Source organism: Oreochromis aureus, linkage group 3 (genome assembly GCF_013358895.1).
Source record: "Oreochromis aureus strain Israel breed Guangdong linkage group 3, ZZ_aureus, whole genome shotgun sequence".
Taxonomy (NCBI): domain Eukaryota; kingdom Metazoa; phylum Chordata; class Actinopteri; order Cichliformes; family Cichlidae; genus Oreochromis; species Oreochromis aureus.
In genome coordinates, this window is record NC_052944.1 from 23,696,182 (window position 1) to 23,709,527 (window position 13,346).

Here is a 13,346-nt window from a genome sequence, read left to right on the forward strand (position 1 = left end):
TTATCCTGCAGCTGCTAATGATCCCTCCTTACCCTCAGTTTGAAGGCCTTCTTTCCTCCCTTGACGGCCGTGTCATCAAAGGAGAACTCGTTCTCTCTGATGATGGCTCGGCTGTCCTTGTCTCCCGTGTACGTCACCACGTAGAAATCGGGGGCCCACATCTCAAACTCCCTCTCCCAGTTGATGATGGTGGAGAGTGGAGCGCTGACTAGAAATGGACCCTTAGTGTGACCCTAAGCGAAGCAGAGAGGGAAATCAGTACCGTGTTACACAGCGAGACTTTAAACAACGTTAAAGAAAAAAAGCAAAGATAAGGTCAGCACCTCTTTGAAAAGTGAATAGAGGAAGACGATGGTCTGGATGGTCTTTCCCAGCCCCATCTCGTCTGCCAGGATGGTGTCAGTGCCCTGAGCCCAGGAAAACCGAAGCCAGTTCAGACCCTCCAGTTGGTACAGATGTAACGTGCCGCCCGTTGACGTGACAAAGTCTGGCTGCTCCTCGTATTTTATCGTAGGCTGAAGGGAACAAATGAGAAAACAGTGAGGAGATACGATTGGGCCACAGCTTTTACATTCCAACATATTCTTATACCGTCATTACAAAGTAGTTCATGTTTAACATGAACAAGGTTTATGAAATTGAAAAAGAATTCTTTTACATTTCCTGAAAATTTAAAAACACCTTGATTAACAAGAAAAAACTAATTTCATTCATCTGTCTTCGTTTATTTTATGTACATTTTTTGACTGAAACATCTAACTGTGTCTATTTTTTTTGACTTATTGCGGTTTAATGCACACACATTTGTACATGATAAAAATATACTGGCGGTCGCCAATGCTACCACTCAGCCTCCTCATAGAGTTTCCTGTGACTGTGGTATAAATTTGAAAAATCCCAGGCGATCACTGGGATTTATTAATTATGAGTTTATGAATCAGAAACTGTTCAATAATCTACATTTTCAAAGATAGTTTTGAGCAATATTGCCAAGAAAGAGTTTTAGATATGTAAAATGAGAAATATTGGAAAGTCCGATTACTCTTAGCTGTCAGGATTCTCGTCAGAGTTTCTAGCTGATTTTTTCCCATGGTGCATCGCACAGCTTTAGTAAAACTATTAGTAAAAATTATCAAAGTCAATTCACCAGTGGTGTGCTTTTATACAATAAAGGTCCTTAAATGTGTACAATTTAACATGAAAATAAAGAAAATACTGATAAATAGTATTATTTTAAATCCTTACAGTATAGCATATAAAAAATGTAAATCTGAACTTAGGGAACGTATAGTTTTAAAAACAATGCAGTATGTGATTGTTCTTATAAGAAAAATGTAATAACTTTATAACAAAAATACTCCAAAGAGTGACTGACTAACAGCAGACAGCAGCTGCAGACTTTACAATACTGAGGGCAAAGCTACAGTTTACTCACATCAGTGAGTGGTGAGCCTGGAGACTCGTCTTCACCCTCATCTGAGTTCTTGTTCCTTATCTTCCTGGGTTTGTCAGGGTCCTCCTTCATTATGGCGTCCCTGTTAAACAGCAGCAGAATTATTGCCATGTCGCTGACGCTAAGCTGTTCACTCTAGCAGAGATCCGATTCATCAAAGGGAGATGAGACTGCACGGATACGTAGGGCAGGTCTCTATGAAGCGGCTAAAAAACACCAGCGGAGTTGCTTTAACCTCCTAAGACTCGAACTTTTTCACTGCATGAAATTTTAATTTCTCTTTGCTATTTGGGCTGATTGAGACCTGATGAATGTAAAAACAAAGAATGATCCTTTTACTTGATGTAGTTTCTGAGAAAAATGATATCCACATATGAGGACATTTGCTTTGAATTTCGATAGAACATTATAAAGTCACAATTGAGTAATGATGTGCAAAACTCTTTATTTGGTGTCTGAACACAGCAGCATTTTGCCTGAGTACAAAAAAACAAAATGAGAAACAGTTGTGCCCCTTTGAGCAATATGGTTTATTTGAAGTGCTGCTAACAGTTGCAGGAAGACGTATGCCTGTAACAAAGTCAAAAAAGTAAAAGATTTCATAGCATTGCATGAAACACGAAACATTTCAGGTGGCAGTGTAATGTCCTCAGGCCCTTGTATAGCAAAATTTAGTATTGTGGTCTAGACAACCCAAAATGTGGACGCCAGGTCTTAGGAGGTTAATAAATGAGAAATACCTCAATAAAAATAAATACCTGTGTTTCCAGTAGCTGGCCTTGTAAATTGCAAAGTCGGGGATATCCATGTCGTCTCTCTCCCATGTACACTGGTCATAGGCGAGGTCTCGCCACTTGACCAGGTAGTGGTATATCCCCTTCTTATCCACACTAGCAGGGAGACACGTGCATCACAGTTAGTGGTCCTTCACAAACCTGACCTCTGCGTGCTTGTGTGCTCGACTGTTTACCTGTGATTGATGATCCGGTGAATCATCATCCACTCAGGCTTGATGCCATATTTGTAGTATTTGTCCTCCAGGATGGCATACTGGGGGTCTTTGGCCCTCCTCTTCTCGCTCTTTCCTACTCCGTTCTCATCCTCTCCTCCAGAGCCGTAGTCCAAGCTGGGAGGCTCGTCCATGTCCGTCTTCCTCTGGTAGTTTCTATACATGACCGAGTGGAAGATCTCCAGCTGATGAGACAAAGACATCAGTTGGTCAGATGATCATTTTTCAGGTGAGGACGTCCTAGATTTATGCATTCCAAAACTTTTTTTTCATTGTTTAGACTTGGAAAAATGTGACCCTTGTCATAAATTGTATTCTAAATATGGAAAGCAGTTGTTTATATTTCAACCACGGTTTGATTTCCATTGCTAGATCTTTTAAATCTGAAGCATTAGAGACTCAACACAGGAGAACAATCTAAAAAATGTAGAAAGCATTTTTTGCTGTTTTGTGTATTTTCCATAAATCTGGTGAATACAAAAATGCTGAGTAAACACTGCAAATGACATGCTGAGTGCAGTTTTTAAAGTAGAATGGAAATTTAAAGGAATAATAATCTTTAGTGATGGTGATGTCAGTTTATTTACAAATACCATCTCTGACTGTAATAACAGTCACTAAAAAAACATGTGTAAACAGTAGGACCGCTCTATGAATAAAGCTTCCAAGCATCAGTTCTTGGGGTCGAGCATTTGTTTATACAGATAATCGCATGCGCTGCACTCGTGGTTCACTGATGAGGGAAGCTCAAATCTGAGGGTGAGTGATAACGCCTGTTAGCGCCCATCCTGTCCCCTTTAAGACGTCTGTGTTGAAGTAGGTCCCTTGTTGTGGGAAGAGTGTGCGAGAAGCAGCTGCAGCCACAGAGATGATTAAGCAACAGTTACACATGATATAGTGTCTACATAGTTTCGGTGTGACAGCAATCCAAACATAGATTTTGTTGGTCAGCCTAAAAGGGGAAAAAAGGTCCTAAAAGGTCAGTTTAATAGAGTCTGGTGTGGGCTTTCTCTTTCATACCTCTCCTCCAGTGTGGGCAAGCAAAAGTTAATGGTTTGGTTATTAGCTAATGAGCCAGGCTAGAGTCTTTTAACAACAACAAACCAGGCTGAATACCTGAGCTGGCTACTTCATTAGTTACACCTTGCTGGGCCGGACCCAGTTTAGCCTTCAGAACTGCTTTAATTCTTCACGGCACAGATTCAACAAGATGCTGGAAACATTCCTCAGAGACTTTGCTGATAGCATCACACAGCTGCTGCAGATTTGCCAGCTGAAAAAATTCTGACTCTAACATCTGAATGTCACAGCAGAAATCAAGACCTCATCAGGCCACGCAACACTTTTTCAACCTTCTGCTGTTCAGTTTTGGTGAGTCTGTGTAAACCGAGGCCTCAGTTTTATGTTCTTAGCTGACAGGAGTGACGCCTGGTGTCGTCTTCAGCAGGTTTCGATCGTGTCTACGTATCTAGAGGCATAGAGTTGCTGCCATGTGTTGACTTTTACATATTTTTGTACTGGTATACCTGATGCCCAGTGTGTGTAAAAGAAATATCAGTTATTTGATAGGGAGCATTACTGTGAATTTAATTTAATTACTTTATTTACATTTTTGCTACAGTATGTTGTCAAAGGGATGTAAATTAGGCTGCAGGAGCTTGATTAAAAAGACAGATGTGCTGTCTGGTCCATTACTCTGACACATGTGTGTGGCTAAAAAAAAAAGAAGAAGAAATATTTGGACCGAAGAGGGGGAATCCCTAGAAAACAGACTTGCCATTATTTATGGTTGTGACCTCCAGACTCACCTGCAGCTCAGTGATCCAGGTACAGTGCCAGTATGACTGACCGGTCAGCTTTACAAAGAACTCCCTCTCTGCCCTGCCTTTCATCGGTGGCGGTGGTGGGGCGTCGGGTGGAGCGTCGGGAGCGGGTGGAACAGGAATGGGAGGTGGAGGCTCACCCCATCGCCAGTGGAGGATCTTTTGGACGCGTCCCTTGATTGGCGGACACTGGAGCAAAAATGCATTTTTAAAACCACATCTGGCAGTTTATTTAAGCAAGAGGATGGAAATCTGTGAGGTGTAGATTAAAAAAATACTGTGACAAGAGCATCAACTGACCGTGCATCGTGGACACAGCCACTCTCCGTTGGGAATCTCAGGCAACGGCGGGTTCAGACAGTGGATGTGGTAGGAAGACGTACAGGTGTCGCAGCACAACAGCTCACCTCCGTCTTTACACACCCGACAGAACTCCATGTGGTCGTCATCTTCCTCCTCCGCCCCAGTGGCGACCCTCACGCCGACCTCTGATATCACTCTGTCCTCGCTGTCCTCCTCAAAATCCTCAAAGTCTTCGTCTTTTGCTTCCCACTGGATTCCCTCTTTTTCCTGAAAGAAAGCGAGAGAAAACAAAACTGTTAAACTGAAGAACATCCTGAACACATCCTGAAGTAAAAGGAGCTTTTAACAACCACAAGATGCTTATTGAGAACGTTGTGGTTACATATTAATGACTCACAGTAGAGATTAAAGAAAAAATTTAATCTGCTAATGTTGCCAGCTGTTCATTGCACTGAGAGTCCTGGCTCCCATTGACTCTTATAGCCTTAAGTGGGAATATGATTGTGAGACATAAGATAAGAGGGAGAAGGACCTTTGCTGGAGCTGCTCAGGTGCTGTTTTAAGTAGGCCTCCGTGACTGTGAAGGATGGAGTTTGTGAAAAATAGATCACTGCTCCAAGTGAGCCTATTCTGGGTGAATAAAGGTTAAAAAAAGAAATACCTGATTTATGTAACAGCTACAGTACCAGCTACCCATATTTGGGGTCTACTATCCCTGTGCAACACTGACTGTTAAAGTAAATGTCTGCTATCTCAGTCACTACAGACCCAATCTTATATAAAACACAGCTTTGGCAACTACCGTAGTACAATATTAAAACCGGCATTGGCCAATTTGTAAATGTAGCCTGGTGACATATAGGGAGCTAACACTCCAGAGGAAAGCAAGCAGCTTTTCGCCTTGCTGTGCAGAATAAAATGAGAATATGAAATTGTTTATTTGCAAGAACCAGTGACTTTCACACTGTAGAATGGTTACACGGCATTACAAATCATTGCTTTTTGAATAATGCATACATATCTAAAACATGGCATTTGTTTTGATTGTTGAAATGTTCACGATTAATGAAGTGGAAATTTTGACTGTCTTATAGCACCTGCTCGGGGGAGTCGAAACTTTCCAAAAAACAGGACCAGAAAAAATCCCCAAACCTTTCAAAGTGTAGGTATCTCACTAGCACATCAACAAACACCTTGAGTGTGACAGTTATGCTGCTTTGATACAGCTCTCCTTCAAATTAGATGCCAGCCTACCACTTCTTGGCATTCAGGGATACTTGACTCAGATAAACCTGAGAGTTGCACTGAAAAAACAGCAGGTAAAAAGCTTCTTTTCAGCTTCCTGTTTGTCACCAGTGCATGCCCTTTCCCTCTTTTTCTCCACTCCTCCAGTCAGTTAGCTAAATGACATTTAAACACAAGTATCGCTCACTTTGTTCACACTTTCGATATCAATACCAGGTCATCCCTACAGATAAAAACAAGTGACTCATAAACAAACTAAAAAGCTAAACCAGTCAAAACAATCACATAAAATTCTACACAGTGGATTTAATGACTGCAGGTGTTTTCTGTCAAAGCTCCTGCAGCAATTTCGTGAGCAGTTTCACAGAACCTTAACTGACTCATCTCAGAGATCTGATACCAAGACTTCACAGCATCTAGAAATTAGCACAGAGCAATATTTGTGCCATTGCTGAATAGATTACACCCACATTTGGCAACAGTTTTTTGTTGAGGCAGGATGTCTGCACGTAGCCACTTCCCCGCTCAGATTTCTGGGTTTCTACTCATCTGATCCTCCAAACAAATGAAAACAAGCTTTAACTAACAATAACAGGTGTTTTGCTGCTCAGGTAGCCACACAGCTCGGAGAGAAGTTATGGAATAAAAACGATGCAAAGGAGACAGGAAAATAAAAAACAGGAGCAGATGTGCTCCTGCGCAGTTGTACTTACACAATGAGGACAGCTCCACTTGCCCTCGGGGGCCTTGTCCAGCTCAGGCTCAAGGCAGACGAGGTGGTACGCTCGAGGACAGGTGTCGCACAGGATGATCTCCCCGCCCTGCTGACACACCTCACAGTAGTCCTGGTGATCGGTCTCGTAGCCATCCCCTTCCTCTTCACCTGGGAAGGGAGATAGTAAGCAGAGGGCGAGTTGACAAGCACCAACAAAAGGTCACAAACCATTTCTGTGTTTTTCACCCCAAATAACTGAACTGCTTATTTTTCATTTCCAGCTATAACCATGCAGTTTCATGTGTAACTTAAAACAAGTGCAGTCAAATGTGAGAGATGTACGTGACGTTTTCAAGAACATGGGGTGAAGTTTTAGGTACGTGCTGCATGTTTGAACTATTTCAGAACTGAAAGAAAAACTGAAAAATGCAAGTGAAACACTTGAAGATGCTTGGATTTGCAGCACATCTGCATGCTTATAATGCAGAAGGTTTGCAAATGATCAAGTTTTGGCCTTCTTGGGAAAATGAAATCACGCTATCAGACGTGACAACAGTCAGATTTAGCCTATGGATGCAGCTTTTGTTATTTTATCTTTATATCAAAACACATGCACATTATAAACACATGTAATGAGTTTGGATTAAGTGCAGAGTCTCAGTTTGCATTTGGGGAGTTGAACAAAATACTGCTTTCATCACTGAGAAACTGAGGTCATTTTTATACACAGTGCCTTCTTTCCATGGCCTCAGTGTAATTCACACACACAAAACACACCTGTCTATGAAAAAGGCGTGTGTTATATTTTTATGTTATTTCTTCACTAATTGAAATGTAAAAGGTCTTTCTTTATTCCAATAGTTGCATTTGTAAGCTGTTGATGTGAACTCACAGCATGTGATCAGCGCAAGTGAAACTAGTTCAACTTCAAGATTAGAGTCAAACTTTGGCGAATTTAAGAAACTACTAAATGGGAGGGATTAATACTGCAAACTAACATATGAGAGGGTGCAAAATACAATAGATGGTTGCCTAAGCAACTGAGCTCTGCTACCTAAGGAGACCTGGATGTCCAGGAAAGACAACAGTTGTGGACGATCATAGGATCCTTTCTATGGTAAAGAAATGTCAACATCCAACTGAGAAAACATATCAGGAAGTAAGCATATCTTAACTTGAGAACAGATTGAATGAAAAACAAACAAACAAACAAACAAACAAACAAAAAAACATAAGCTATCCCAGAATATGCAAAGGCTCAGGTTAGATTTGACCAAATTATGTCTAAAAAACCCCTTTAGCGCAGCTCAGGAACAGCATTTTTGGACACACTAATCTGGCCCAGAATAACAGAAGAAAGAATTATGAAGGCAGCTCCTTCTGCTCATGATCAACATAATCTGTGAAATGTGGTAAAGGCAGTGTGATGAATGCTTACACGTGGCTTCCAGTGACACTGGGCACTATTGTTTATTGATGATGGGACAGAAAACAGAAGCAGCCACATTAATTCTGAAGTGAACAGAGCTTATTGAAGATTAACAAGTGGAATCATCTGGAATAGCAGAGCCAATCACCTGATCGCAACCCGATCAAACGCGCATTTCTCACCCTGAACACGCAACTGAAGGCAGAGAGACACATTAAGAAGTAACTAAAGACAGCTGCATTAAGGAGGAAGGAGGAAGCTAGTGTTTGGGGATGTCCATGCACTCCAGACTACTGAAAATCAACATTTTATTTTTGATTTTTTTAATGTTTTATGTTTATGCATCTCCAGTTTTGGGTTATAAATAGAGGCTATAAAAAGACTAGTTATTCACTTTGTGCAATATTTTTGTTCAAATCTGCACTTTGTCTCCATTTTAACCAAGCTCCTGTAATCGGAATATGTTTTGTTAAATAGCTGCTAAATATATAGGGTATACAGACTGTAACTGTATTCATCTGCAGCTGGAAGCACCTTCATCCTCTACCTATCTCATCCCTCACACAGTTCAGTGATCGCTCCACTGCTGTTAATACTGTTTCCCAGCTCAGGTTCATCCTTTTAAATACGCTTTTATCAGCAAAGAGAGAAGATTCTTGTCTGAACCAGAAGAGTTGAGCTGCATTATTCCTTTGGATTCCAATAAGCCAAAGTAAACTTAACAGTGGAGCTGTAAGATGGATGTGGACAGGGAGGCTGTACATCATTTATAATTATGTGCTGTACGTATAACAAGCAGGCCGCGCTTACTTTTCTTCTTCTTCTTGGCAGGCCGTCCGCGCTTGTTCTTCTTCACTCGGCCAGAGCTGTCAGAGCGAACCGAGGAGCTGTGAACGCTGGAGTCCTCCTGCTCAGACTCGTCCTCATCCATATCCTCGCTCTAGCAGAGCACAAGAAAGCACGGGGGCAGTGAGTGAAGGGAGGAAAGACAGGTAACAAGAAACAGAGGAAAACAAAAGGGAGCGACTCTGTTTTTAACTTCCACTGATTCAGTGTATCACGAATACTCTAAACTTCAGACTCACCGAGCAGCTCTTCTTCCTCTTGGCACTGATAGGTGATAATTTAATACGGATGGGTGCCATCTTTTTAGCTTTGGCTACAGCTGAAGCCTTTTTCTTGTCTGGAACTCGAGGACTTTTACTGCGCTTCTTGTAACCCGGACCTGGATAGACAGCGTAACAAAGAAGCTGTATCAGTGAGCTGTATCAGAAAAGGGATAGAGGTAAATGAGATGTTAGCATTAGTTTACTGCTGTGCATTAGCATGTACAGTACATGTGCAAAAGTCTCGAGCCACCCCTCATACCCTTAGATTCTGCTAGGAAAATGGGAACATGTGCAAACATACATGGAAATATATTTCTATTCAGTTTGAAAGTCAATATTTGGTATGACCCCCTTTATTGAACTCTCATAGTCAGCTTTCGTGTAATTTCTTGAAGTCATCTTCAGGCTGATGTTTCTGCCTTTTGTTCTGTTCTCTGTCAAAATGATCCCACACTGCTTCAATAATGTTGAGGTCCGAGCTCTGAGGAGGCCAATCCATGACTGATAGTGTTCCACTGTGTGTTTTTCTATCCAGGTATGTTTTTACAGCACTGGCAGCGTTTTTTGGATCACTGTCATGCTGAAAAATGAAGCTGCTGCCAATCAGATGCTTTGCAGGTATTGCACGATCTAATGGTAACTCCACTCATTTTGACAAGATCTCCGACACCACTGGGTGAAATGCAGCTTTCTTGTGTAATTTGACATACCTCAGTCTTTTCTCCCTGCTTCCCTTCCTTAAAAATGGTTTCTTGACAGACAGCTGACACTGACACCGTTTGTCACTCAGATCTTTGTGACTGTTTTACCTGTTTCTTAAGGACACGACTTTCAGATACTGTCCATCTGCTGTAGATTTTGCCCTGACACCTCTCCTTCTGGCATCCGTTTGTAGTTTCATGGGCAAGTGGAAGACACACTCCACACCATGCTGAGATATGCTAAGTTTTCAGCTAATACCTCTTTGTCAATCTCCTCATTGGTGAAAAAATTACTATTTTATGTCTGTGCAACTGTGTGATCTTTATTGTAGATTCAAATAAAGATATGGGGACAAATAAATTTTTTTTGTGACAAGATGCTTGTAAAAAAAAAGTGCCTAAAGATAAAATTTTAAATTGGTTCTTTGTCTGTTATGTGTAGACACGACGCTGGTTCATCCCTCGAGTTAGGTGCCTTTTTAAGCTTGATGATCCACAGCTCAGTGTTAAGTAGTTTAAACAAACAAATAAAAGCATTTCTCTGAAAGTGATCAGGAACAAGGATTAAACTAAAAGTTTGTTTCCAAAGAGAGATTTTGAAATACTTTCAGAAACTCTGGACAACTATTGCTCAAGACCACTTAAAAACAATTACATAAAAATCTGGCTCCTTGGAAACAAAATCTAAAGAAATGAGGGGTGGCTCAACATTTTTGCGCAGTTCTGTAAACCTAACATCGGTCAACATCTGCTGTGTTCATCATGTGCCTCTAAAACATCTCATTGCCCTGGTCCTAGTACAGGAACGGGAAGACTACAGACCTTTGCCCTCTTTTGTCTTGGCTTTTCTAATAGGTGGAGGCTGAGGTGGCGGTTCAGGTGAGGCGGTCGCTGCAGAGACCTGCTCGGCAACAGCGATGGCAGCGGCAGCAGCCGCCGCCGCCACAGCTGCGGCGTTGCCCTTGAAGGGGTTGTTAGAGCTAAACTCCCTCCACTTGACCCCCAGGATGGTCATCATCTTTGACATGGGGATCTTAGGGTTCTTCTTGGCGATCATCGGCCTAAGAGAGAGCGTTGTGAGAGTGAAACCACATTACCAGAATTAATAAACTTTCACCTCCATCAAGAGCGGCAATCAGCAGGTTCATTTGTCAATTAGCTTTCCTACCAGCTGCAGACAATTTGGCTGAACAGCTCTCCAACATAAACAGGCGCTGGGCATTACACATTACTTATCAGAGTCAAAGCAGGTATGAGTCAGCCCCAGAGACCGAGGCTCAGGCTGCTGCTGACACAGTGTTACATGTAACACGGGGGCTGGTGTCTCATTTATACAAAGCTGGGATGATAAAGACACAGCTGCCACAGGGGGACAGAAACAAGTAATAGTAGTCAACCCAGGCTACTGGCGCCTGTGCTAACATGCAGCTTTAGTAGAAGGAGCTCTTCTTAATTAAAGAGGAAGCAGTTTCACCAAAAAGTATCAAATTATTTTGACATTATTATTATTATTAAGGTTCATTTGGTATTAATAGGTTCAATTCCTTTCAGTGACACTGTTTCATTTGCACTTGTATTGTAGAATCAACCATATATGGACGTTTATTGATGTTTCTATTGTATCTAACCATCCGTTCTACTGCTTATCTGGGTCCTTGTCCCAGGGGGCAAAAGTCTAAACAGAGTTGACTAGATCTCCCCTCTCTGTGTCTCTAGCCACCGCCTACAGATTAGGGACAATAATGAAGCATTTCAGTCATAAGATACAATCTCTTCAAGACATCTTGGATCAGGCCTGCGGTCACCAAGCCCAAAATACGCCTCACCACGAAAGCCATGAGGCACCTTAACTCAGAGCATCTCCAAGATGAACAAGCTTCTCCTCGAGTTTAGAAATATTTCACATAAAGCTCCTTTCTGTCTGTCAGCTAGACGCCAGGTAAGAACTTTGCTTAGAGGCTCAGCTCTGTCATCACCACAACAGACCAGGTGGGCATCCGTATCACCACAGCTGCTCGGGATCAAGACCTTCAAGCACCTGAGCTCCGTAAAAGTTAGCCAGCCAAGCCGAGGAATCCTCACTCTCCTAACCAGCCTCGTCACATGAGCTGAGCAGTTACAGTAAGCTTACCAGTAGATGCAGACACTGTGGGGGAGTAAAGAATAAAAACAACAAGCCATAAGCACACTGTCAACATCCACATAGTTAGCAGCAGCACTTCCACTCCCATCAGATCAGCTAACGGGGATCTGACTCCGCTCTGCAACTCAAACAGAAGTTTGAATCAAAAGATTTCCAAACTGCATCCCTGCAGTGCAAATTCACAGCGTGCGTGGGGAACTAATGTCTTTTGAATACAGGCCTAATGACACGACATTTCCAGACAAACGTTCCCACAGGACGTCAGCACTCTTACTCGTCTTTTACCCTTAAAAGCGAGAGAAATTCTAATGTCAAGCACCTTTTTTCCACCTGACGACAGCTCATCAGAAGTGAGGGGTCTGAACCTATTTAACCATCCAGCAAACCTAATCTGTGAAGGCTATTGGGGAAGGTTTAGCTGTCTTGATGTCACCCGCCCACGTGAGAACAAAGAGCAGGCCGTACCTCATGAACTGGCTGAAGGCTTTGTAGTTGGTGAGCTCCCTGTAGTCCTCCTCTGTGAAGATGTGATCGACATCCTCCAGGCCCCACTCCCTCGCCAGCTGGGCCGAGGTCTTCTGTTCTAACGGTTGCTGAGAAGAAAGCAGAGCATCAGACCGTGAACAAGGGTGGACTCGTCAGTGATCACTGGTGGGGTTTTGGGGAGTCAAGCGAAAACGTCTTTACCTTCGTTGTTTCCTCCTGACTGCTGTCTCGATCCCCGTCGTCTTTTTTCTTTTTCTTGGTTTTCTTCTCTTTCCTTTCTTTATGTTTCTTCTTTTTCTTTTTCTCACCAGATCCATAGTCGCTGGCAATGCTGTCTGAGTTCTCGCCGTAGTCTCTTTCTCTATCCGAGTCTCTCTCTACATCACTGTCCTGTGCATGCAGCGAGAGATGAAAAACAAAAAAGGAAGAAGAGCAGTTAAGACGCTGTAATGTGGTCGTCAAACTTCCAAAATCCACAGGCCGAGGAAACTCACGATCTTCTTGCGTTTTTTTGCTTTGACAGGTTTCCCTTCCTTGTCTTTCTTTTTCGTGTCCTTCTTCTTCTTCGGCCGGCCTTTCTTCCTCAGCGGGACCTCTCTGTCTGATAGCTCTGCCTCTTCCTCTGAGGAGGAAGAGAGAGAGAGAGGGTTAAAGAAAGCGTGGAAGAAAAGACAGCTATCAGAATCAGCTGAACATTAATCTTCTCAAAACGCTCCCCGACAAGCCCGCTAATCCCCGCTGAACATAATTGCACACAACAAAGCTGCACGATAGCCACACAGTGGCATTGCTGACCTCTGACCTTGTCTGAATTGTGACACATGCTAAATTAGATAGTTTGTCAGAGGGCTCTAAGTAGATTTGACAGCCGGTTGCAGCAGCCTGGGGATGTAATTGGTTTATGGCAATGCAAAGGGTGATCATTACCCT

At 42.5% G+C, this 13,346-nt stretch overlaps 1 protein-coding gene and 1 long non-coding RNA gene across 8 annotated transcripts in view; one reads left to right on the forward strand and one right to left on the reverse strand.

Annotated features, from left to right (window-relative positions):
- The window catches only part of chd3 (chromodomain helicase DNA binding protein 3), a 61,934-nt gene that overhangs the window by 41,755 nt on the left and 6,833 nt on the right, over window positions 1-13,346 (reverse strand). For all 7 annotated transcript variants that reach the window (XM_039609669.1, XM_039609665.1, XM_039609664.1 and 4 more), the window contains 14 exons: window positions 12,911-13,038; window positions 12,618-12,806; window positions 12,396-12,523; window positions 10,610-10,848; window positions 9,063-9,202; window positions 8,788-8,917; window positions 6,547-6,716; window positions 4,586-4,855; window positions 4,271-4,474; window positions 2,424-2,647; window positions 2,212-2,343; window positions 1,436-1,535; window positions 324-515; window positions 33-233 (listed from right to left, as the gene is read on the reverse strand). In XM_039609669.1, the coding sequence (XP_039465603.1) occupies window positions 33-233; window positions 324-515; window positions 1,436-1,535; window positions 2,212-2,343; window positions 2,424-2,647; window positions 4,271-4,474; window positions 4,586-4,855; window positions 6,547-6,716; window positions 8,788-8,917; window positions 9,063-9,202; window positions 10,610-10,848; window positions 12,396-12,523; window positions 12,618-12,806; window positions 12,911-13,038 (2,447 nt within the window). The remainder of the gene's footprint in view (window positions 1-32; window positions 234-323; window positions 516-1,435; window positions 1,536-2,211; window positions 2,344-2,423; window positions 2,648-4,270; window positions 4,475-4,585; window positions 4,856-6,546; window positions 6,717-8,787; window positions 8,918-9,062; window positions 9,203-10,609; window positions 10,849-12,395; window positions 12,524-12,617; window positions 12,807-12,910; window positions 13,039-13,346) is intronic.
- On the forward strand, window positions 8,837-10,777 carry LOC120439020. The gene is made up of 3 exons (XR_005612326.1): window positions 8,837-8,969; window positions 9,622-9,704; window positions 10,643-10,777. It is a non-coding gene; the product is annotated as an uncharacterized LOC120439020 (long non-coding RNA).